At 36.2% G+C, this 26,010-nt stretch overlaps 3 protein-coding genes across 3 annotated transcripts; 1 reads left to right on the top strand and 2 right to left on the bottom strand.

Annotated features, from left to right (window-relative positions):
- Positions 1-10: 10 nt before the first annotated feature.
- On the bottom strand, positions 11-3,607 carry LOC107188906 (the record flags this gene model as incomplete). Its single annotated transcript, XM_015577301.1, has 2 exons — positions 534-3,607; positions 11-457 (listed from the first exon to the last, which is right to left on the bottom strand). Coding segments are annotated over exons 1-2 (3,521 nt in total), but the record flags the coding sequence as incomplete, so codon positions are not given.
- A 3,264-nt stretch (positions 3,608-6,871) lies between these two features.
- On the bottom strand, positions 6,872-8,890 carry LOC107188909 (nascent polypeptide-associated complex subunit alpha-like). The gene is given in 7 exon segments (XM_015577304.1): positions 6,872-7,185; positions 7,380-7,536; positions 7,618-7,713; positions 7,914-8,033; positions 8,107-8,131; positions 8,133-8,363; positions 8,850-8,890. Coding segments are annotated over 6 exon segments (795 nt in total). The 5' UTR covers positions 8,354-8,363; positions 8,850-8,890; the 3' UTR covers positions 6,872-7,009.
- Positions 8,891-20,331: 11,441 nt separating this feature from the next.
- On the top strand, positions 20,332-24,465 carry LOC107188908 (TBC1 domain family member 13). The gene is made up of 10 exons (XM_015577303.1): positions 20,332-20,690; positions 20,751-20,824; positions 20,970-21,095; positions 21,173-21,326; positions 21,614-21,770; positions 21,927-22,125; positions 23,013-23,214; positions 23,297-23,419; positions 23,493-23,550; positions 24,180-24,465. Exons 1-10 carry the CDS (start codon positions 20,611-20,613, stop codon positions 24,255-24,257), a joined length of 1,251 nt encoding a protein of 416 aa, XP_015432789.1. The 5' UTR covers positions 20,332-20,610; the 3' UTR covers positions 24,258-24,465.
- The last annotated feature ends 1,545 nt before the right edge of the window (positions 24,466-26,010 follow it).

Genomic DNA, 26,010 nt, shown 5'->3' with positions numbered 1-26,010 from the left:
TAAATCTAACCATGAACAACTTATATTCTGAGGAACCGGCTCATCCCAAGTTATGTTAGCCTTCCAAAGCTGCTGAATGATTATTTTGGCTTTGATAATAACAGGTCCGAGTAAACCTAGTGGATCGAAGAGTTGAGAAATCTCGGACAGTATTAATCGCTTCGTAATGCGCGTCTTTCCAACAAATGCCTTTGTGGTATAAATAATAGTATCGGTAGACGGCTTCCAAAAAACACCTAAAGTTTTCTTAGCTTCGGACGACTCTAGCGACAAACTCTTCAAATTATTCTGCGTATCTAAATCTTCTATTAACTTAATACTATTAGAAGTCCATTGCCTCAAGTGAAAACCTCCAGTCTTTGTTAATGCGATAAGTTCATTTCGTAATACTAAAGCTTCCTCCAAACTAGATGCGCCGGTCAATACGTTGTCCATATAAAAATCTCGTCTCAAAATTCTTGATGCAATGGGAAACCTATTAATCTCGTCTTCAGCTAACTGATTTAACAGGTTGAATGCCACGCCGATTTTACCGGGATTGTCCGTGGTTATCTAACCATGAACAACTTATATTCTGAGGAACCGGCTCATCCCAAGTTATGTTAGCCTTCCAAAGCTGCTGAATGATTATTTTGGCTTTGATAATAACAGGTCCGAGTAAACCTAGTGGATCGAAGAGTTGAGAAATCTCGGACAGTATTAATCGCTTCGTAATGCGCGTCTTTCCAACAAATGCCTTTGTGGTATAAATAATAGTATCGGTAGACGGCTTCCAAAAAACACCTAAAGTTTTCTTAGCTTCGGACGAATCTAGCGACAAACTCTTCAAATTATTCTGCGTATCTAAATCTTCTATTAACTTAATACTATTAGAAGTCCATTGCCTCAAGTGAAAACCTCCAGTCTTTGTTAATGCGATAAGTTCATTTCGTAATACTAAAGCTTCCTCCAAACTAGATGCGCCGGTCAATACGTCGTCCATATAAAAATCTCGTCTCAAAATTCTTGATGCTATGGGAAACCTATTAATCTCGTCTTCAGCTAACTGATTTAAACAACTCACGGCCAAATATGGTGCTGATGCAGTTCCACAAGTGACTGTATTCAACGCATATGTTTTAATAGGTTTATCCATAGACTCACGCCATAGAATACGTTGGTACGTTACATCGCTTGAATGGACCTTGATCTGTCTGAACATTTTCTCAATGTCTGCCGTAAAAACATAAGAATGAATTCGAAATCTAAGTAAAATAGTAAACAATGTATCTTGAATGGTCGGACCAACTAATAAAGCCTCATTAAGAGAAATACCCGACGAACTTTTCGCCGATGCATCAAAAACAACCCTAACCTTGGTGGTTGCACTAGATTCCTTCACCACAGCATGATGTGGAAGATAGAATCCATTTTTATTGTCCTCTAATGTAGTAATTTCATACATGTGACCTAGAACTCGATATTCATCTAAAAATTCAATATATTGTCTCAACAACTCGGGATTCTGATGCAATTTACGTTCTAAACTGTAGAAACGTTTTAACGCCATAGTTTTAGATTCCCCCAATAAATCTTTCTTGTCGTTAAAAGGTAAACGAACTATATAACGACCATTACTATCGCGACACGTATTTTCCTTGAAATGATTCTCACATTCTAATTCTTCTGGGGAAAAGAACTGCTTTGTCGGAAGTTCTTCAATTTCCCAAAACCGCTCTATTTGTTTATCTAATGATGTGACCAAATAACTCATTTTCACTCTATCCTGTTTAATAAATTCACCTTGCGATTCCACCTCTCCCGTTACTAACCACCCTAAACGCGTTTTCTGTAATATTATATTTTCATTGCATGTCCGAATTTGACCGATCGATAATACACGATAAAACAAAGTGTTTCCTAACAATAAATCTATTTCGCTAGGCATATGGAATTCCGGATCAGCTAAGTTTATGTTGTTCGGTATACTAAGAGCTCTACGATCAATTTGTCGGGCTGGTAACAATCCAGTAATCGTTGGTAATACAATAAATCTTAGCTCAGTGGCAAAAGTGTTATCTCTAGACTTAATTACAGATTTAACATAATACCGGGCACGCGTAATAAGTTTGCTTAATCCGGAAAATGTTAAATTTATTTCCTGCTTCTTTATCTTCAAGCGATCAACTAATCTTTCTGATATAAAATGAGCTTGAGATCCCCCATCCAGGAGCACGCGACAGCAATGTTCTTCATTCAAATTGTCTAGAATTTTTACCTGCGCTGTGCCTAGAAGTACTTCGGAATCAAACAATACGGTTAAAGCGGTTCTGATCGTTTCTGTTGAAGAGGTGGCGTTCTCCCGCGAGGCACTACCTGATGGGCTACTACCTGCTGCTTTACTACTGTCGGGAATTGTAACCCGAGCCTCGTTATTAAAATGTAATAAGCTATGATGTCTGCGATTACATTTGCGACAACCCATCGACTTGCAGTTACTAACCATATGATTGCTTCTTAAACAGTTAAGACAAACTCTTGCCCTTTTTACCGCGCTCAATCTCTCCTGTACACTGAGCTGTATAAATTGAGGACAATAATAATTTTCATGCCCTTGTTTGCAAAATACGCACGCTAATTGCTTTCCTGTAGCCAAATATGCCTGCCCACGACTTGGAATTTTACCTTTAATTCGATAATCTTGATGAGTTCCCTTTACCGGTGATACAATTGTCGATTCAACCTCATCGCTACGCGCTTGTTTATCAATAAAGTTAATAAGCTGATCAAATGTTGGTCGTTCCTCATTTTCTAAAGTACGGTCCCAAACCTTTCGTGTATGTTTGTCTAGTTTGTTAGCTATTATAAATACTAAAATCGTACCCCAATGCTCTACAGGTTCTTTCAACAATGTTAGTGCTTGAACGTGCATCTGAGCTTTCTCCGATAATAATCTTAAATTAGAAGGAGTGTCACGCTGAATCTCAGGGAGTTCGAAAAGCAACCTTAAATGTGCGTGTAAAATCTGCCGTGGTTTGTTGCAACGCTTTTGCAACAAATTCCATGCTACTTCATAATTTTCTTCCAACGCGGCAAGAGGGGCTACTATCGATGCTACCTCTCCGCGTAACGAATTTTTAAGAAAATGAAACTTTTGAACCGTAAGTAAGTCCTCGTTATTGTGTACCATGTCTTTGAACGTGTCATAAAAACTATGCCAATCAATCGGGTTACCATCAAAAGGCTTAATTTCAATCTTAGGCAAAAGCGTATTAGCTTGTTTTACACTTGATGAATTTACTGCTTTACTAGAAGATGCACCCCGATTTGGAAATTGTGAATTCGGCATACGATTAACAAACAAAGCTTTGATCTCATAATAATGCTGTTCAAACTGCTTACTTTCGCTCGTATAATCAGTTGTTTCATCCAATGCTTCAATTTCACCCTGAATTTCATTGTATGCATTCCACAATTGCTCAAGTTTTTCTTTACGTGCTTCTAATTCACCAAAATTTGAATCTGACTTCTCCTTTACGTAAGAACCTATACGCGTCACTTGACTTTTAATTGTTGTTCTCTGTTTAATGAGTGCCTTTACATTAGCCATCGATTGATCTGTTGCCATAGCGATAGATATGATGTGAAAATCGAAGGAAAAAAAAATAGAAGATAACAAAGGACGGTGATCCACTGTACTCACCGAGCGATGCTAGTTGGTGCAATTGATAATGGTTGCTCTGGACCAGCGTAGTTTATTTTCACGGTTCCGTCGGCAGCTTCTCTCCTCAAGATGTCCGATCGGCAGCGTCGTGAATCCCAAAAAATACCAGATGTAGACAACTCCACGGTTCCGGCGACAGCTACTTGTGTCCGCTCGGCAGCGTCGTGGTCCTGCTGATGTGGTCCAGAGATGATTCCCTTCTTCGATTGGATGCTGCGTCCAAACGGCAGCGTCGTGGAATCCCAATGTATGAGTCCTCAAACTGTCACTCCGGCTTTGATGGTTTCAAAACAAACGATAATTCCGGATCACTTTGTATCCGGCTCGAAGGACCAAAATGTTAGGTCGTGCAATGTTCGCACTTAATTGCCGAACCGTTACACGATCTTTAGAATTTCGAAACAGAAAATAAAGCACACTTAGATTGTTTCGTAATGACTGTATTTACAAGTTGTGTGTTTGTGTGATGTTCACCGGGTGAGTTCTGGTTTGAATCTGATCTTCGTGTCTCGTTGCTTCCTCTAAATTCGCTCAAGGCGTTACCAAACCTCGCTTCCTCATTGGTTATGCCCTGAAGGGGAAGGCAAATTTCTAGGTTTTTCCACGTGACGTGGAGGTGGAAAACCTCTCCTTCAGGGTGAAGCGGACGTCGGTAAAATATCGCGCACGTGGCCACGGTGCGAGTTGACCGCGACGAAGCTTCGAGTCTCTCAACGGTAGGGTTTATAGCCGTATTGTCTGCGAGTCAGCGCGCCCCGGTAAGGCCCGGCGCGGATGGGTCCCAGGTTACCGAGCGCATGTGGCGGACTGCAGACCAAATGTTCACTCCTTTTGTCTATGACTCTTTGTGTCAACGAAATTGACATTGCTTGAACGAAGAAAATAAAATAATAAAAGATAACGACGGAACAGACAAAATTATGTTAACGTTCTGTTGAAAATTTGTAGGCTTGGTTAATCAAAAAGAATTAATGTAAATATACATTTTGAAAAAGCTGTTTTCCATACGAAAACACCTTTGCATAAGGGTGGAGGTGTTGTGAATCTCGCCTCATCTTGTAGCGGCGTCTATCGTAAGCTTCACAAGCGTGAAATTCAAATTAAGGTATATGATTGTAATTAGAAAAGGAGATAGAAGTGAAGTTATATTTAACTTATATTATATTTTAACAGTCGAGTTTCGCTTTTACTCCTTCTTTAAAATATATTAAATCATGGCAAATATGTTAAACACTTGAAAATTATAAAATGAATAGCTGAAAGAAATGTATTAACAAATCAGGAATTATTTCATAATTTAATAATTATTTTATTGGCTCCTGGTATGTAAGGACATATTGTAATTAACAAGATGTAACAAAAACGATCGTTTTGTAAAGGAGACCATTCCAGTATTGACCCTCGATAAATAAAGACGTGTTCTTCAAATTAAAGTTGTCTCTTTTAAAAGAAGTCTAAAATTTCCTAACGAGCAGAGTTCTTCAGGGCACCACGGGCGAGGATTCACGCCTGATTTATCTCTTTTAAAAGAAATCCCTGGAAAAGGCCGCAACAAATTTGGGCCGCAACAGCGGGGACCGCAACACAGATTATGTGTCGCGTGTAAAGAACTGTTAAGTTTCTCCACCAATCAGAAACGATCACGAAAAATCACGAATCACTGTGAAAAATCACCATGATTGGGAACGAACGTGATCTGTATTTTTATTATTATCATTCCTATTTATTGTTAGACTTCACATGTAATTTAACCTTTACGAGCAAACTTGGCCTTTGCTAGGGGAAAAAATGGTGTAGGTATACGGCCTTTCACATACCATTTGCTATCGGCAGAAAGAAAATCAAATGAGAGTGCTCAACTTAGTGTTTCTTAAATTTATATGTTATAAAATGAATATTAGTGTTTCTTAACAATTTATATGTTAAAAAATTGCTTTAAATTATAACAATTATCGTGAAGGACTCGAACAATCAAACATCGATCGAGGAATTCCCATTATCGATAAATTTTTACGAATTTGTCGCATAAAACTCTACCAAGACACATTTAAATTAAATAATATTTAGTTAACAATCGCCATAAACATTAACACATAGTCATTGTTTAATAATTTGCAATAAAGTAAACGTAACTATATGTAACATTTCACTAACCAATCCATATCTTACCGTATTTGTTATAAACAATAACAATTTGCATTGTAAAACAGCTGGCAGATTGTTTAACAATATCCCCCAGAAAGGTAATTATTATAACAATGACTTTGTTAGATATAATAAATTAATCAAAAAATAATTTTTGGTACGCTCGATTTTTCACTGTGCTTGATTTTCGCGCACCTGTCCGTGCAACTCGCAGTAACCGCAAGCCCGTAAATACGGGCGCGCAACGAAAAATCTTCAGTTCACTCGCGTCCGCGGACCTCGTCGGCACTCGTCGGGGTCTTCCTATGTCTTCATCTCTGATTGCTGATCATTGGTGGACACTGGTCAAGGAGATTCAAGGGGTCCTCTCTATTATCGGAACTCGACTAACAGGTTCGATTTTTTTTTCTTTTTTTCCTATAACACTGGTAGTCATTGGTGGCCAGTGGTCAGGTGGTTTCAAGTTTCTAATAGGTTCTAATCAACTTTTTTTAGCATCGCCAACCATTGGCGGTCATTGGTGGTTGAAGGCCAGGGGGTTTACGAGGCTATCTCTCTTATCCGAACGCGACGAATTGGTTCGCAACGTCTTTCTTTTAATAGCTAATTTTAATTAATTAAATCTTATTTTGTTTCTTTAAATTAATTATGTCTTATTTTTATTTGTTTCAATTACTTGTGTTTTATTGCATTCTTTGGGTCTCCACTCGCAGCAACCTCCTCGTGGTGAGATCCGGGAAATTGGTATTATCTTCGGTATTGTAAACTGAAGGTAATACCAAGCTAATGGCTGTGAACTTAAAATTAATTTCTCTAGTTACAAGAATGAATGTAAAATCAAATATTTTTGGGGAATGCTCTATCTTACATGAAACTAAGAATATTTTAAGGCTACATATACGATAGAAAATCTTTGTTTATCACAAGGATACATAAAATAAAAATTTGTGTTTCAATTGCTCTTTTGATAAATATTACTCACTTATCTGTGATAATGCAGTGGATCAATATTTGAATTATCATGTGCGTTGTCCTTAAATCTGTAGTCTACTACTTAAGGTAATTCTGCGAAAGAAACGAACAAGCTAATGTCCTTAGTATATTTTTTTCATATGAATTATGTATATGCATGTGGATTTTTCGAGACAAGCATCACGGTCTCTATGCGAACTCTGGTCTCTCGGTATTCGAACTTATCCTTTCAATGTAATGAGACAAAAAGGATGATGTTTCTTCCTGACGACGCGGATGATAAAATAAGATGACCTCACAATGTGAACTACGACGTATGTAGTAGCCCACCCTACTGCTACGCAGCTTCATCACATTGTCAATTCCTGAAAGAATCGAAAAGTCAATATTTCGAACAGTATACAGTAAAACTTTTATGAAGTAAATATATAATCAGTCTGCCAAGATTTGCAACAATGTTTAAATTCTGATTGTGATAAAAATAATTACGAAACCATAAGATGAATCATCATATCTTATTCTACAGAAGAAAAAGTACAATTGCTTCTGAAAAACGTACCATAATAGCAACATAAATCATTCTGGTTATTTTTGAGAGCTTTAATAGCTTTCCCTCGAGACACATTGGCCTGACACATTACTAATTCAATGTCCTTTTCTTCGACTCCCGTCTCATCAACCTCTTCTTCTGATTCTTCTTGTATAGGTGCAACAACCTATAACAAAAATAAAATTGCAGGCAATAGTTACAATATAATGGAAAACCTGTTATTACACATTGTAACAAAGTATCTTACAGTAGTACTGCCTCCAGCTTCAGTTGCTGGAATAACTGGTGGTTCTTTGAACTTCTCAGCAGCTGCCACTTGAGCTTGCTGACTGAGGTCTTCAATCTGGAACAAAGTTTTTATTCATTTATCAAAAACTATAAAATTACTCATGAAAGGAAAAAGAAGTTTACTAAATGTCAGTCTGCCAAGGAATATTTCAACACAATTTATCAGTTAATATGCGAAACTGTAAGAGATCATCATATACTAAAAAAAATTGTACCACTAAATTATAATGTAAACAAGTATTTCAGGAAATTTACCTTGGCTTCACCAAATACTATATATGTATCTGAAGCTGGACTCTTTAGCACATCTGGCTTATTGATTACAAACAAAATATTCTTTGATTTACGAATAGTCACTCTGTTAACTCCTTGAACCTATACAATGAAAAAAAGCATTTAAAATCTTTAAATATGATGTGCAACAAGAGTGAACATTCACTAAACATACAGGTTTTAATCCTAATTTACTCATAAGCTTTCTTCTCTCCACGACTTTGTTTAGCCTTAGAGACCATGTCAATCGGAAGATAAGCAACGGTCATTCCTGGAAAACCAACAGTACCACCTGCACGTGCATCGTCTAATTCTAGGACAGTATCATCAGAGTCTGAATCAGTTCCAGATCCTGCAGCTGCCACTTCAACCTTAGTAGGTTCAGAGCTCATAGCTTTGTCAAGTTCAGTCAGTTCCGGCATGTTTATTGATCTGTAAGGTATAACACCGTTTAATTAATACACACAATCTGAGAGGCAAACGTAAATTGTAAAACATAATCGTCCTAATTAAGTAACATTTATTGTTTTTACAGAAATATTGTATCCTGCATTAGGTTCCCTGTTTCATTTCCATTATGACCTACAAATTAAAACTCTTTAATTACTTCACGAAATTCGATCACACGTGTTTCATACCGGGTTAACAAAGCTCGCCCCACCTAATGCACTTACAAATACTCTATAATTGTCATCAACGATACAAAGATTTACTACAAGCAAGTGAAAAGACAATGATATTCGTTCATAAAGTGGAAAATAAACTTAAGTATACGGAGATTCACCAAAAATAGTAAATACTTATCGTAAAACGATTGTTACAGGACAAATGGACGTTGTTATGGCGCCCACTAAATCTATATATATATAGATGAAAAATACTTGTAGCGATGGGTCGACAATTTTTATTATTGCTTACGTTAAGATATCGCGACGAATTCGTACATGTTTTGATGAACACGAGAAACTTCGAGTCTTGTGAGTATTCTATACCAAGTCGGTGATATAACATAATATTGTTGTGAATCTCGCCCTCATCTTGTAGCGGCGTCCAGCGTAAGCTTCACAAGCGTGAAATTCAAATTAAGGTATATGATTGTAATTAGAAAAGGAGATGGAAGTGAAGTTGACATTATTTAAGAGCAACTGAAATCAGCTTTGCATTCTTTTAAAATGCATATTTCAATTAATTAATATTTGCTTAGGGATGAATATTTTAACAGTCGAATTTCGCTTTTACTCCTTCTCTAAAATATATTAAATTATGGCAAATATGTTAAACACTTGAAAATTATAAAATGAATAGCTGAAAGAAATGTATTAGCAAATCAGAAATTGTTTTGAAACGGGCTGTTTGCCGCAAATTTCGATAGAAAATCGCTGGGGCCGCTCAGCGCTGAACGTGGAGGTTGAAGGAGGACTCTTGCGCGAGTCCAAGAAAAACACACGAAAAAGTACGATAATAGACCGAACACTTAGAACGTTTATTGGACGATATACAGTAACTAATACGAGAAAATAACGCGATGCGCGTGAAACAAGAAATGTTGGCTGTTTGCAACAAGGAAACTGCATCTTCTTTTAATTTATCTCCTCGTACAAAAACCTTTATTGTTCTTCACGTTAAAAACCCTGAAATTAAAACAGGTTATGTAAGAAAATTGATCACTGATCCAGACATTTATATAGGAGAAGCCTTGGTTACGCAGAAAAATGGATTTGCTAAACTTTTTGCAATCAATACCACTCCTAGTCACGCCGTTGTGACGATATCACCCGTTGAATTAGAGGAATTTTCGGAACGTTTGCCTTCACTACGTTCATCTCGTACTGGAGATCCTAATTTAGATAAATCAAAGGCTGAATCATGTAGATTGGGTCAAATAATTAAGCTTCTAGAATTAGATAGTCTTAATGAAGCCGAGCGAGTTAGTATTTTGGAAATTGTTAATAAATTCTCTTATCAATTTTATCTTCCATCGGATAAATTGAGCTCTACTACTATCCTTCAACATACAATTACCACAACAGACGAAATTCCGATAAATGTAAAACAATATCGATTTCCTCCTATACATAAAGAGGAGATTAAAAAACAAATAAATTCTCTTTTAGAAAATGATATCATACAACCGCCAGACTCACCTTATAATTCGTCTGTTTGGGTGGTTCCCAAAAAACCTGATTCCAGTGGTAAACCTCGTTGGCGCATGGTTATAGATTATCGCAAGCTGAACGAAAAATCCGTCAGCGATGCTTATCCCCTCCCAAACATAATTGACATATTAGATCAGATTGGTGCAGCTAAATATTTTAGTACGCTTGATTTTGCTTCCGGCTTTCATCAGATTCCAGTACATGAAAATTCAAAGTCAAAAACTGCTTTTTCCACACCTAATGGGCATTATGAATTTAATAAAATGCCCTTTGGCTTAAAAAATGCTCCAGCAACTTTTCAAAGGTGTATGGACTTACTTCTGTCTGGTCTGCAAAGTGTTGAACTCTTTGTTTATATGGACGACATCGTTTTGTACGCCAATTCGTTAGAAGAACATACACGAAAATTGAGGAATCTTTTAAGTCGTTTGCAAAATTCAGGGTTAACATTGCAACCTGAAGAATGTAGATTTTTGCAGCGTGAAATCACTTATTTAAGTCATGTTATTTCTGCTGATGAAGTAAAACCTGATCATAAGAAAGTCGAAGCTGTGAAGTTCTTTCCCATTCCGAAAACCAGGAAAAATGTAAAACAGTTTTTAGGTCTAGTTGGTTACTATCGACGCTTTATTCCTCAAATGGCAAAAATTGCTAAACCTTTGACTCAACTTTTAAAGGCGGATGTTCCTTTTGTTTGGGATGATATCACTCAATCTGCTTTTGAGGAGTTACGTGATATTATTTGTTCGGAGCCATTGCTTCAATTTCCAAATTTCGATCAACCATTCCTGGTGACCACAGATGCGTCAAACTATGCAGTAGGGGCGGTATTGAGCCAAGGACAAATCGGTAAAGACCTTCCCATTGCGTATGCTTCTCGAACTTTAGATAAAGGGGAAATTAATTATTCAACTATAGAAAAGGAGTTGTTAGCCATTATATTTGCAGTCACTCACTTTCGACCATATTTATATGGACATCAATTTACTTTGGTCACTGATCATCGACCATTAATTTGGCTACAGAACGCAAAAGATCCTACCTCTCGTCTCATGAGATGGCGAATTAAATTAGATGAGTATGATTATAATATAGTGTATAAGCCAGGGAGAGTAAATTCCAATGTTGATGCGTTGTCCCGGAGTCCTTCGAACAATCTTGTACATTCTCAACAAATTCCTTCTTCTTCCGTCATGACCTTTACATCTAATCGTTTCAAAACAGATACACTTGATTTAACTGAGACGGACTATACAAACATTTTTCCCTCAAAGCAAACTCTTTCCGTCTGCAGGAGGTTGACGTAAGCGCTGACGATTTGCCGTCTGTAGACTCTGAAAGGATTGAGGATACAGATTCAGACAGAACATTTGAAAAGAATGAAAAATTAATAGCTACAGTTTTTGCTAGATCATCCGAGGTCGTTTTACAGTCTGATCACCTTGACGATAGACTAACTGATGATGACAGCTCAACCGACAGTTACGAATATCTTACGGCTGATGAGGAAATGCCATTCTTTTCTGATAATCAGTTTACTAGTATTACTAAGAACTGTGACGACAATGTAGTGAGTGGAGGATCGCTCTCACAAGGTATTGGGGACATGCTGCGACTCGGTAGTCTATCGGTTATCGGGAATGCTGATTCAGCAAACTCCCATCCTCAGACACCGTTAGGGGCCCCTGTTCCTGTGCCTCCCCTGGGTGCCTGCGCTCTGCCTGGCCTGTTGGCTAACGGGAAGGTCATATTAAGGACTCCGCTTCAGGTCGGTAACAAAGGGCCCGCGACTGGCGTCGTGTCAGCAGCTGAGCAGGACATATATCCTTCCCGGCAAAATGCCGCGGCTCAGCGCCAGCTGTCTGAATCTTTCCCAACAAATGTTGAGGCGCCGACACAGTCGTTATGGGAACGATCACGATCCTCCGTGGAAACGACTTCTAAAGATGAAAATATTAGAATCCTGACTATGACAACATCTCCTTCTCCAACAGCACAATCATATCATTCCTTTAATTTCCCTAATATCATCTACTCTAAGGATCATCTTCATACGCGCAAAGATAATCTAGTTGATTTTCTACCAATTGATTGTAAAACTATCTCGCAGACCAATAAAATTTATTGATTCATGGAAAATTTTCCATTACTCAAATACAACTTTATAAAGTTAATGTAGGGAATGCAATGGTCTTCCCGGATGAAAATCATCATATTTGCCATTTATTTTCCAAAACAAATTCTACAGAATTACAGAGTCTTGATCATTTAACATCTTCTTTGGCATCTCTTAAACATCTCATGGAATCCCTAAAAGTAACAACAATCAGCATAACTAAAACCCATAATAATTTACAACCAATTACATGGAATTCTCTTAAAAGGCTTCTAAGGCAAAATTTTAATTATTAAAAATATTCAATTACAATTTGGCCTGCGAAATTATAGTTCCCTCTCCATCCAGAAGATCTTCTATTATACAGGAGTATCATGAGTCTGTAGTGGGAGGTCATCTGGGTACAGGTAAGTTATTCAAATGAATAAGAGAGGATTTCTGTTGGCCGAAAATGAATCGACTGATCGCTGATTTCGTTCGTTCTTGCCCCAGTTGTCAGAGGAATAAAATCCTTTCTGCTAAAATCAAGCAGCCCATGAGATGAGCAGATACTCCCAAAAGAGCGTTTGAAAAGGTACAAATGGATATTGTGGGTCCATTACCCATAACTAAAAAGCAAAACCGTTATTTACTCACTCCTCAGGATAATCTTACGAAGTCTTCCGACATAATTCCACTTCCCAATATCTTTTCTACATCTGTAGCGAAGGCATGGGCTGAACAATTCATTACTCGATTTGGTTGTCCCCGAGTCATTCCCACTGATCAAGGATCTAATTTCACGAGTAAAATAATGAATAACTTTTGTAAAATTTTCAAAATTCAAAAAATTACCTCTACTGCATTCCATCCACAATCGTTAGGGTCACTCGAACGAGCTCACAGGGTTTTTGTAGATTATCTAAAACATTATTGTTCAAAGAATGATTGGGACGATTGGATTAGATTTGGCATATTCTCTTATAATACATCGGTGCATGAAGGTACAGGCTTCACTCCACACGAACTTGTATTTGGCATCAAGGGCATTATTCCCTCAGAATTTGCAAATCAAAAATTGCCGAAAACGTTTATTGAACATTTAGATGATTTATTCTCCAAAATAACGACAACTCAGGCTACAGTAGCAATAAACTTAGAAAAAGCAAAACAGAAAAGTAAAACAAATTATGATAAAAATGTAAATCCTCATAAATTCAACGTAGGTGATGACGTATATTTATATAGAGAGCCTAAAACATCTAAATTTCGATTCTAGCTGGATAGGACCATATAAGATTAGTAAAATATTTAATGATCTAGCTGCAGAAATAATTGTAGGAGTTAACAATAAAACCAAGATAGTTCATGTTAATAAACTCAAATTAGCCTGTATTAGATTAGATCCTCCATAATAATTATCTATGTTATTGTTTGTGTTCTCTTATTATTTGAATGTTATATTGTTTCAATTTAAATTAAGATTATCTTAATTTATTTATTCATGAAATTAGTATTATGTTAATTATATTACGTTCACTTTAATTTGTTCTGGAGTTACCTTATTTGTTTATTCATCAAACTCTTATTGCGTTACTGTGCGTTACTCTGTATTAAGGTTGTTTTGTTATGTTCAACTATGTTCGTTCATGAAATTAAAACTATGTGTACGACCAGGCTTAACAGAAAATAGGATAATGATGCCACGATATAGGAAAGTTGTTTGCGACATGGTGAGTGGTTTGCAGCTTTCCTTGACTCGCATTCTCTGGGGGAACCCGGGTGGATCGAGTAGCTTAGATATCGCGGGGAAAGTGGGAAGAGGGAGCTCAAACACATTTCACTATGTACAGCAATTCATTTACATGTATTGACAAAATTATGTTAACGTTCTGTTGAAAATTTGTGAGCGTAAGCTTCACAAGCGTGAAATTCAAATTAAGGTATATGATTGTAATTAGAAAAGGAGATAGAAGTGAAGTTGACATTATTTAAGAGCAACTGAAATCAGCTTTGCATTCTTTTAAAATGCATATTTCAATTAATTAATATTTGTTTAGGGATGAATATTTTAACAGTCGAATTTCGCTTTTACTCCTTCTTTAAAATACACTGGGCGCCAAAATTAAAGCATCACTAAAATTTGCCGAAAATATTGGTCATTTTCAGATGCCTATATCTTCGCGAAAAATAGCTATAAAAAATATTGTGACAGAGCATTTTGTAGCCCGAAGTTTCTAGTTTTTGAATCGGGAATTCAAAAATTATTTTTATGCAGTTTGTTCCTTTTTTTTAAAAGATGAAGCGCAGTAAGCGAATGTTAAAAAATGTTGGTCAAGTTTGAGAGGATGCATGGGCCAAATTAAATTTTTTCTGGTAATTCCAATGGAAAACTTTTAAAGAGCAAACATTTCTCTTTAATTTCGTTTTTTTAATTTTGTTGTACAGTTTTTATTGGCCGAGTTATTCGTCATCATATGAGAAAAGGTACTTTCCACTTTGACCACCTGTAACTTGCGAACGCATGATCGTATAGAAAATTCCAGAAGTGATTTGGAAAGCTGAGAGATTTCTCTTTAAAGACCTTTAGTTGCCAATTTGTTGAAATTTTTTTTCGTCGTCTACAGTCCATTTCAAAATAACGTAAAATATTGCATAATTACCATTTTTCACAAAACACGATGCCATTTTAACAAAAATTGTGGAATCTTCCAGGTGTCTACGTTTTTTTAAAGTTAAAAGTACACGTAACCCCTGTACCAAAGGCCGCATTGATCAGATTTTTTTTACCCTGTGCCCTCGATAGTGAAACTTGCGATACAGTCTGAAAAATTGGTGAATGACTCTTTTGCGGCACGTTTCCTCTTTAAAACGATTTCGCAGCGTTTGAACTGTTGTGGTCTGTGTCTTCTTAGTTTCACTTTATTTTAGAAGAAAGTAGAGATGTCAGAAATTTAGCAAACACATTTTTATACAATCTCTTCGCAATGACAAAAAGTGAACAATGCGAAGTGACGAGAGGGTGCAGATGGTGTGCATATCCTACCCTTTCTTAGTTATTGCGATAGATACACTCTTCTTTTTTTTTACTGAACTTAATTTGGTTTTTTTTACCGAACTTCTTCCTTTCCATTGCATCTCCTCGCTGTGTAATGAGATGAGTACCTTGGCATCTGCCAGCGAGACGTTGGCTTGTAACGTTAGTACTGCGCACTGTCTGTAGGTGGCCGCGGCGCCGCGACGATTCTCACAGTTGAGGCTTGCGAGCCCCAACTTGATAAGACGAACCGCGAGTGTGGGTGGGTACTCATTAGAACTGGTCTTGCAGTAATTGCATCACGGATTTTTTTTCTTCTTTTTAGCAATTCCATTAAATCCTTCAGTTTCCTCCTCTATTTATTCCTATCGAAATTTTTTTCTTAGCAAATTTTTCACATCTTTTCTCTTTCTTTAAGCACTTTATTATGCCTAGACGTCATCTCTCTGATTACGAAATTGGTCGACTGGTAACACTTTTGCAGGAAGGTTGCAGCCAACGACAGGTTGCTAATGTTCTTGGTGTAAACCAGTCAGTTGTGAGCCGTGTCTATGCTCGATTTAGAGAGACTGGGGAGTATGTCCGTAGATCGGGGCAAGGACGCAGACGCGCGACCAGTTCTCGAGACGACAGAGCAATTACGCGACGTGCTCTTCGGGAACCCTTTGTTATCGCACGCACTATTGCGGAACAAATTTCGAACCGCAGGCAAAACCCGCCACGCACGATCTCTAACAACACCGTGAGGCGTCGATTGAGGGAGGCTGGCTTACGTTCGAGGCGCCCGGTACGAGTCCCGTTGCTAACTGCTAGACATCGATGGCAGCGTTTAGCTTATGCTCGTCGTTACATACGCTGGTCTCAGCGTCAATGGACAAATGTTCTTTTTACAGACGAGTCCCGATTCTGCCTACGAGGGAGCGACCGACGGGAACATGTTTGGCGTCGTTGTGGCGAACGTTACGATGCCAATCATACAAGGCCGATCACCGCGTTCCATGGGGGATCCGTTATGGTTTGGGCCGGAGTATCGCGGTATTCACGTACACCGCTAGTTATTCTTTCACGTGGTGGTTTGACCGCCATGCGGTACGTGGACGAGATTTTGCGCCCCGTTGTGCTCCCTCTGCGTCAGCGTATGGGCAACCGCTTTCTGCTTATGCAGGACAATGCAAGGCCCCATGTTGCACGCTATACGCAACAATTTCTTCAAGAAAATCAAATACCAGTTCTTGACCATCCACCAGTGAGCCCAGATTTAAATCCCATTGAACATGTTTGGGATATTCTTGGGCGTCGGTTGCGACAGCAATACCCAGACTTGGCGAATTTAGGGCAATTAGCGCACGCCCTCCGCCAAATTTGGCGAAGAATACCACAGTCAATCATACGGAGGTGCATTAATATGCGCAAACGATTAAAAGAAGTAATCAACCGGAGAGGCGGTAATACCCATTATTAAACACAACATACGCATACATGCACGCACGCACGCATCGGAGAGTGAGTTTGGAGTCAAAAAATACTGTGGGAGTGACGAACCACAGGGTCTCATCTCTCCATGCTTGTACATACGCAGTGAAGCGTAAATCCGACAGTGAAACCTCCTCGTGGTACGCCTTAGGTAATGCTAATGCCGGCAGTATTGTGCACCTTTTGTCATTGCGAAGAGATTGTTTAAAAATGTGTTTGCTAAATTTCTGACATCTCTACTTTCTTCTGAAATAAAGTGAAACTAAGAAGACACAGACCACAACAGTTCAAACGCTGCGAAATCGTTTTAAAGAGGAAACGTGCCGCAAAAGAGTCATTCACCAATTTTTCAGACTGTATCGCAAGTTTCACTATCGAGGGCACAGGGTAAAAAAAATCTGATCAATGCGGCCTTTGGTACAGGGGTTACGTGTACTTTTAACTTTAAAAAAACGTAGACACCTGGAAGATTCCACAATTTTTGTTAAAATGGCATCGTGTTTTGTGAAAAATGGTAATTATGCAATATTTTACGTTATTTTGAAATGGACTGTAGACGACGAAAAAAAATTTCAACAAATTGGCAACTAAAGGTCTTTAAAGAGAAATCTCTCAGCTTTCCAAATCACTTCTGGAATTTTCTATACGATCATGCGTTCGCAAGTTACAGGCGGTCAAAGTGGAAAGTACCTTTTCTCATATGATGACGAATAACTCGGCCAATAAAAACTGTACAACAAAATTAAAAAAACGAAATTAAAGAGAAATGTTTGCTTTTTAAAAGTTTTCCATTGGAATTACCAGAAAAAATTTCATTTGGCCCATGCATCCTCTCAAACTTGACCAACATTTTTTAACATTCGCTTACTGCGCTTCATCTTTTAAAAAAAAGGAACAAACTACATAAAAATAATTTTTGAATTCCCGATTCAAAAACTAGAAACTTCGGGCTACAAAATGCTCTGTCACAATATTTTTTATAGCTATTTTTCGCGAAGATATAGGCATCTGAAAATGACCAATATTTTCGGCAAATTTTAGTGATGCTTTAATTTTGGCGCCCAGTATATATTAAATCATGGCAAATATGTTAAACACTTGAAAATTATAAAATGAATAGCTGCAAGAAATGTATTAACAAATCAGGAATTATTTCATAATTTAATAATTATTTTATTGGCTCCTGGTATCTAAGGACATATTGTAATTAACAAGATGTAACAAAAACGATCGTTTTGTAAAGGAGACCATTCCAGTATTGACCCTCGATAAATAAAGACGTGTTCTTCAAATTAAAGTTGTCTCCTTTAAAAGAAGTCCAAAATTTCCTAACGAGCAGAGTTCTTCAGGGCTGCACGGGAGAGGATTCACGCCTGATTTATCTCTTTTAAAATAAATCCCTGGAAAAGGCCGCAACAATATATATGGAAGAGAGAAAAATGCAACCCCCTTTTTTTTAAATGCTTCGCAAATCGATATTTCCCAATCATTTATTTTACGAAGGGGTTGCAAAGCGAAATTACAAAATAATTAAAAATATAAAGTAAAACCGTCGTAGCCAAATTCGAACAGGGTCTTCTGATTTCTGTGCAGGCGCTCAGGTTGTGGGAGTCGCATCGGTAACGTAGATTCTTACGGAACACCCGCGAAGGGCTAGCTCACACGGATAAAAGCAAAGCATGCTTGATTGGCAGAAACTGTAGAATAAAGTGGGGGACGCCGGGACGTCGTGTGGTGGAACTAAGTTCCATGATTTTGGCATCACTGACTCTCATTTCCTCTCTGGTTGGACATAGTGGGACAGAGTTGACGGACGAACAGGGTAGATATGCTTGGTTAAAATACCCACGGGAGGCATGGAGACGGTAAGCGCTCGCGCGGTTATGCCACGATTTTGGCATCACTGCTTCGATCTTGCTTCATCCCTACTAGAGAACAGTGATGCCAGGACGTGGGATTTTCTCCCACATGGGAGCCTTCGTGCGCATGCGCATGCGGACGTCACAGCTCGACGGCGGTTGTTTCCATGGACGTATCTATGTGCAACAGTAGGTACGCGTAAGGGGCCCTTCCCAGTCGTTTCCCGCGTTTTTCGTTAAAGTGAAGGTGAGTCGCGTAATGTTATATAATATATTGAATTGTAGTGCAATATTAGTGTATTACAGTGACAGAAACCAGAAGATGGATTACCAGCAGCCTAGTTCGAGTGGATTGGCGGATAAGAAGAGAAGTAACAAAGGGAAAGTATTCCAATTATCTTGGCTAAAGAATAATATTTTCAAAGACTGGTTAAAATCTGATGATAATAATAAAAAAGCTTTCTGCACGGCTTGCAATAAAGTCTTGGCATGCGGAAAATCAGAACTTATTAGACATTCGCGGACTCAATTACATATTAAAAATACAAGCAAAAGCTGTGATATCACACCATCTGTTTTATTACCAAAAGTTGATAGTAATTCTGATTTGGACCATGTTAATAAAGTCAAAACAGCCGAAATAAAGTTAGCTGCGTTTTACGCGGAGCACAATATAGCTTTTCAAACAATTAATCACATGGTCCCTTTATTAAAGGAAACCTGTTCAGATCCGCAGGTGGTTAAGGATCTAAAATTGTCACGAACTAAATGTACGCAGATAATAAAAAATGTAATAGGCAAACGCGAAAGCGATAAGCTTATTACAGAATTAAAAATTCAGAAATTTTCAATATTAATTGATGAAAGCACGACTATATGTTTTATATATAATGTTCTTGTTTGAATACTAGTAAGGTTTTCTGCAGTTTTTCTTACTCTCGCAACAAATGTTTGTATTCATGTAATAAATCGGCTGCAGATGTACAAAATAATAAAAAAATATATATTCATTTATTTCCATGTAAATATGTTATTTCTTTTAAAAATGTCCTCTTCCTGTAATTTCTACCGTATTTCAATTGTCACGGGGGTCTAACGATACCCCATATTTGAGTGAAGTATATACGTTACTGAGGATTAGGTAGTGCGCATGCGTGGGAAAAATCCCACGTCCTGGCATCACAGTAGAAAGGCATGAACTGCTATTTGTGAATCACTCGTGATTCGATCGCGTTCATTCCCAATCACGGTGATTTTTCATAGTGATTCGTGATTTCTCGTGATCGTTTCTTATTGGTGGAGAAACCTAACAGTTCTTTACACGCGACACATAATCTGTATATTTTATATTAACGACCTCAAAACAAAAATTCAAGTTATATCGTATAAAGTGAAGGAATAATTAGAAACAATGAAGAATAATGAATAACTTAATGATTATAAATTATAATCTACATGTTACCTAGCAAATCATTCTTTCAGAATTTCTTGTTTTTTCTACTGATTTTTACAAACACGAATAGTAATGTAATTCATCGTAAAATCATATTGAATACGTTTTTCTGTTTAAAGATCAAGGACTTACGATCGCAGTGAGCAAATTCACTCAAGATAAAAAAATCGCAATCACGGTTGTAAACAGTTGTAAATGAAGTTAAATCACGACCATGATCGTGATTCGGTGATCACTGTGATAAATCACCATTAGTGATTTTGCACGCCATCTCTAATCCCTACCATAAGACCTCACAGTCTATTTTATATGTCCTATGATGCTTTGTGAAATAGGTTAGGTTAGCGTCTGATTAATTTGTGCAGAAACTCTCGTTAGTTAGATAGTTCTCGTGTATCGTTTTAGTCACGAGTGGTAAGTGCTATATTGGAATGATAGGAAAATTTTTTCCACGCCTTGAAATTAGAACCTTAAATTATTGTTTAATATAAAAGACGGTTAGTCGTGAGAGAGAAAAGAAGTGGCGGTTATGTCGCCTGTCAATCCGGTAGGTCATTATCAATAATGTGAGCAACGTGTAATACAATACGCCCGCACGACTATCAAATGCCGATAAGAACACAGTGGAATTTTTATTCACAACTACAAGTACTGTCCGCAACTACGATGAGTATTTTGAAAAAGAGGTAATCACTCATGTGCTTTAAACAACTCACAAATTTTCAATCAGGAAACTTGCATTGTAGATTAAACGAGTTTGAAGATGTATTAAACGCTGAAGAAGTAGATCTCATCAGTATAAAACGATTATGCTTCCATGGTATGACTCTTATTACATATCAGAATCCTTTTTGTCTATTGCTTTGGGCCCTGCATACTATTTATCTATTTGCCTTGTACAAATGTTGAAAAAATATTAGTATAGCTCAGTAAAAGTATGCTTACGAATTGTATAATTTTTTTAGGAATACCAGATGAAGGAGGTTTAAGACCTCTATGCTGGAAACTTTTATTAAATTATTTACCACCAACTAGGGCCAGTTGGTCTGAAACACTTATGCGCAAAAGAGTACTTTATAAAACTTTTATTGGTATAACAGATTTTTCTTTGGGATACTTAAGGAAGTAATAAAAATTTAGTAATATTTCAGGGATTTATTATTTGCAGAGGATCTCATTGTTACACCAGGTGAAGCAAATACAGATGGTGAAAGAATAGATGTTACACTTTATGATCATCCTTTAAATTTAAATCCTGATAGCAAGTGGCAAACCTATTTTAAAGACAATGATGTTCTCTTACAAATAGATAAAGATGTTAGGTAAAATTCATAGTATAATGATTACATAAGTGCTAAAATATAACTAATCACCTGAAATATTTTTTTTTGTCTCTAATATCTTAGTATTATATAAAATTCAAGATTATCTTCATTTATTATTCATACTTTCAAACAACATTAAACTGTTCTCCATGCACAAAACTATAAATCAGTACAAGAAAGATTCTATTGAAATACAAAAAGCAAGGAAAATGTTTCAGGCTATAAAGTTATGTGGGATGGCTTTAATTTTTTATTTTGAAGAAAATACATTAATCCTTCTGTAGGAGGCTCTGTCCAGATATATCATTCTTTCAACAAGGTACAGATTATCCTTGCAAAGAGATTGTGGATGCCAGTGGGCAGAAACGTTTACATCATAGAGTACAGCATACAGTTTTAAGAAGTGCAAATGTGGAAAGGAAAGGACTTGGTGTTACTAAGGTAACTAAGTTTATAAGTAACATAGTATAATGATAAATTTAATTTCATTTGCAATACTCTTATGCTGATATGGGAAGCAGCAGGTAATGCAGTTTGTGTAATCTTGCAGAATATATCAGAACAATGTTATGAATAATTATTATACATTTTTTACAGATAGCAGTTTCCATTAGAAAAGCTGCAGAAGATTATGCACCACTTGCAGAAGGTGGTGAGGCACACTGGGAGGTTTTAGAAAGAATACTTTTTCTTTATGCCAAATTGAATCCAGGACAAGGCTATGTACAAGGAATGAATGAAATAGTTGGTCCTATTTATCATGCATTCGCTTGTGATCCTAACCAAAAATGGAGAGGTAAGTTATGAATATTTATCATTGTATGGACATGGTATTATAATTAACATAACTACCCAAAATATCCATTGTCCATAATTGTGGAAAATGTTTAATTAAAAAGTTGTAGATTTTGATTGGGAATATATATTTTCTCAAATTCGCAGATCATTAGTGGTATAGATCAGTATTACTTGGAAGTAATCATAAAATAAAATTTGCATGCTTTTTGTGTTTTGGTGCTATAACTTTAAATGAGAAGGTTATGTGAAATTAAATCTTCTCAGTTTTTCAATCAGGAAACAATTTTTTTGTGCATTTTATACAATTTCTGTTCTAATCCTTTCTATTATCGGTGGAAAATTAGTATAAATATCAAATTCAGAAGCTTATCACAAGGAAGTCAATTTATTTTAAATCTAATAAATGAAAAGTTTACATATTCTTTATTCTACATTTAATGTACTGTTAGAATTGGTTTATCCCTACTAGGTGGGTACAGCATTTTAGTCTTAAGATTTCTTGACACATCACACTTCCAGCACTCAAAAAGATTTACTGTACTACTAAGCTTATCACAGTGGAAGTAGTAGAACAGAACAAGGCATACTACTCTTTCCACTTCAACTGCTTTTTTTATTATATTGTTGTAAAGGATTGGAAAATCGTGGATACATTTAGAATGAACACAGTATAATGTCAAATTTGGATATTAATTTTAACAGAATGTATACGATAAGTATATGATTCATTTAAAAAACAGTGTATTTAAGAAAGTAAACCTTCGAACTTTTATTAACTACAATATATGATGCCTCAAATTGTATGATTCTTAGACTAACAGTAGGTATTTTGCATAGGTACCCCGTATATTTTCGATACTTACAATTAAATTTAATATTTTGTAGAGCACGCAGAAGCAGATACCTTTTTTTGTTTTACCAATTTAATGGGTGAAATTCGTGATTTCTTTATAAAATCCTTGGATGAAGCTGAATTTGGGATAAACTCAATGATGAGCAAACTTACCACACAGGTTAAGGCGAATGATCCTGAGGTTTGGATGCGTTTACACCAACAGGAATTGTGTCCACAATATTACAGCTTTAGGTGAAGTGGTTTAATAAAATTTATACTATTAAAACTGTTTATTGTAAAAAAAATTAATGTTATTGGACAATTCTTATATTAGATGGCTAACACTTCTCCTGTCTCAGGAGTTTCCATTACCAGATGTCATGAGAATTTGGGATTCTCTATTTGCTGATGAGAATAGATTCAACTTCTTAATACATATTTGCTGTGCTATGATCTTGTAAATATTGATCTTTTAAGAAATCTCTAAATTTGTAGAAACTAATATAATATCTACACATGTAATTTTTCAGGTTATTGAGGGACCAACTCCTAGCTGCTGACTTTGCTACAAACGTCAAACTTTTACAAGTAAGTGAATCGTGTACTTTAGGAAATAATGTAAATGAAAGAAAATATTTGATCCACCAAGTCACCGATGGTGAGGGGAACGTATGGCATTAAGCAACTTTAACATCAGAACTTAACAATTAATCGAACTCACACGTACACGAAGACACAGTCAAGAAGCGCATGGCTCAAGTCACTGGTCTCTGTTTCTTGACTGTGTCTGTGTGTACGTGTGGCCCATGACTCAGCTGATCGTTAACTGCTGAGTCGAGTTCGTTTAACTGCTAATATCTTGGAAATGGAGCTTCAGATTACAAAACGGTAAAGGCCTTCTATTTGTATTTGCATAAGGAATATGCATGTTCCGGATTGTCCCATCTTTTTGAGACACCCTGTATGTGGAAAGTGTGAATTAGTGAACTTACTGGTTTAAGTTTTAATCTAAATTTTGTTTTCGAAGTATGCATGTCAAATGATCAATTCGAATAAAATTGAAACATAAGTTGAACTATTGTTTAGGAAAGAGTTTATACTATAAAGAATGATGGTTCCTGAACTAAAGTTTTATTAAAATCTACATGGGTCATCTAAATGAGGTCCTTTTCATAATGTTATAGGAAATGGTATTACAAAGATTAATTTTTTTTTAGAAGTTTCCTTCAATGGATATTCAAATAGTTTTGTCCAAGGCAGCCGCATTAGCAGGGAAATGTTTAAATTCGCCATAATATACATTTGTGCATAACGTCGCGCAAAACTGAAAACATGAAGAAATGGAGGGTTGGAACTATTCAGAGGTACACATTCTCAATAATTTTGTTTTCCCTCTGTCTCCTATTTAGCTTCTCCCTACACTATAATTTGTTCTTTCATACACAGGCGTGTTAATAAAAGTGCTATTTAAAATGTTTATATTTTTAATACTAAAAAAATGATACACGATACTCTGTAATAATTCTAAGTATAAAAGGAAAGTAATATTTTCATTTATTTATTCTAGGGAAATGAAAGTCCTGGTTTAATGAATAATATCCTGATGCTTATGTCTTTAATACCTTATTGACAGCGTTGATTTTTATTATAAGTTAATATATATTAATCTAATATTACAAGATTGTATTATATCGTACTGGTCAATAAGTTTTCTCTATAATTCAAATAAAATATCAGCAAGAAAATGTAGAGTAAAAAGAAAATGAGAATATTACTTTCATCACAACGGATTGTACGGTTGAACCAGTTAGTAACTTCCCTTTAGTCTTTTCTCATAACATCAAGACTTTAGACACTATATTAAATGATACTTACCATCGGACATCTTATATACATACAGGACCGAATATTCTTTCATAAACAATGGATCAAAACAATGATATTGTTTTGTGTATTAGAATCGTTGAAAAGTAACATGATTCAAAGCAACGTTGTATATTTTCAAGGAATGTAAATTTCTACATTTATGTAGGATGGTTAAGATCTGAATTTAGCTCTCTGTTTCATTATAAAGTAATAAGATAGGGAGTGGTTGTTAAGTCTTACCAAGAACAAACAGGTATAGACTTGTGAATGTCATAATCATTCTGTTTCATACATACAATTTTTTCGTTCGTATCAAGAAATGATTTAGACTCAAAGCTCAATTTGTGAAACAATTTCTGCAGAAAATTCTTATGGAGAATGGACTTTAGATACAAAATTAAGGTTTCAGCACATGTCTATGTTCAGCATCAGAATGGTTAAAGAAGAGAATTAACATAACTACATCATTTCTTGCTAATTTAATTGACATATTTTTCAATATTAATTAACAAACAGTTATCAACATTCAATTAAATGATATGCTATAAGCGATCTTCGTAAAACAGAACACATAAGGAAATATTGGTAACAATATAAAGTATTTCTTGTTAGAGGTTAAAAGCATATGAAGAAATTATACTGTGAATGAGAGATTCAGTCGTATTAAACATGTAAATCTTGTTATTTTTAAAAAAAGAGAAAGAAATGATTGTTTGGACGTATGGATATTCGGAAAACATTTGTTAATAAGTTAAAATTCAACAAATATTTGTTAATGAACAAACTATAAGAAATACTTTAGTAATCAATAAAATAAGTAAGCAAAATGGTATCGTTCAGAAGCGTCTGTAATACTGGCTGATTGGATTCATATTTTCTAACGACTAAGCAGTAATAGATTATTATTGTTTGTACGCGCAATCTGTTTAAGTGATATATTATATTTTGTAATCTTATTCTTATAACGACCTATTTCGTTCGTCCTACATTTATAAAATAAAACAATGGTATATTTGTATAGAGGTTGTAACCGTACTTTTCTATTTTCTACTGTCGTTCCAAGGATTCTAATCAACACAGCAGAAATGCAGGATTTGTGCCTTCGGGCACAAAAGGACAGAGAGTGAGATGATCAGCTAAGAAAATTGCAGACGGAATCTGGTAAAATTACGGTATATTCTG

This window comes from Dufourea novaeangliae, unplaced genomic scaffold, assembly GCF_001272555.1.
Source record: "Dufourea novaeangliae isolate 0120121106 unplaced genomic scaffold, ASM127255v1 scaffold140, whole genome shotgun sequence".
Classification (NCBI taxonomy): domain Eukaryota; kingdom Metazoa; phylum Arthropoda; class Insecta; order Hymenoptera; family Halictidae; genus Dufourea; species Dufourea novaeangliae.
The sequence above is the reverse complement of the archived record's forward strand: the minus strand, read 5'-3'. Positions and strand labels throughout refer to the sequence as shown.

Bases quoted from the DNA above. Each gene is read 5' to 3' on its own strand.
- LOC107188908 (XM_015577303.1), top strand. From the start codon at position 20,611: ATGCCGATAAGAACACAGTGGAATTTTTATTCACAACTACAAGTACTG. The intron at 20,691-20,750 runs GTAATCACTCAT...CTTGCATTGTAG, and splicing joins ATGAGTATTTTGAAAAAGAG to ATTAAACGAGTTTGAAGATG. The intron at 21,327-21,613 runs GTAAAATTCATA...ATCCTTCTGTAG, and splicing joins CAAATAGATAAAGATGTTAG to GAGGCTCTGTCCAGATATAT.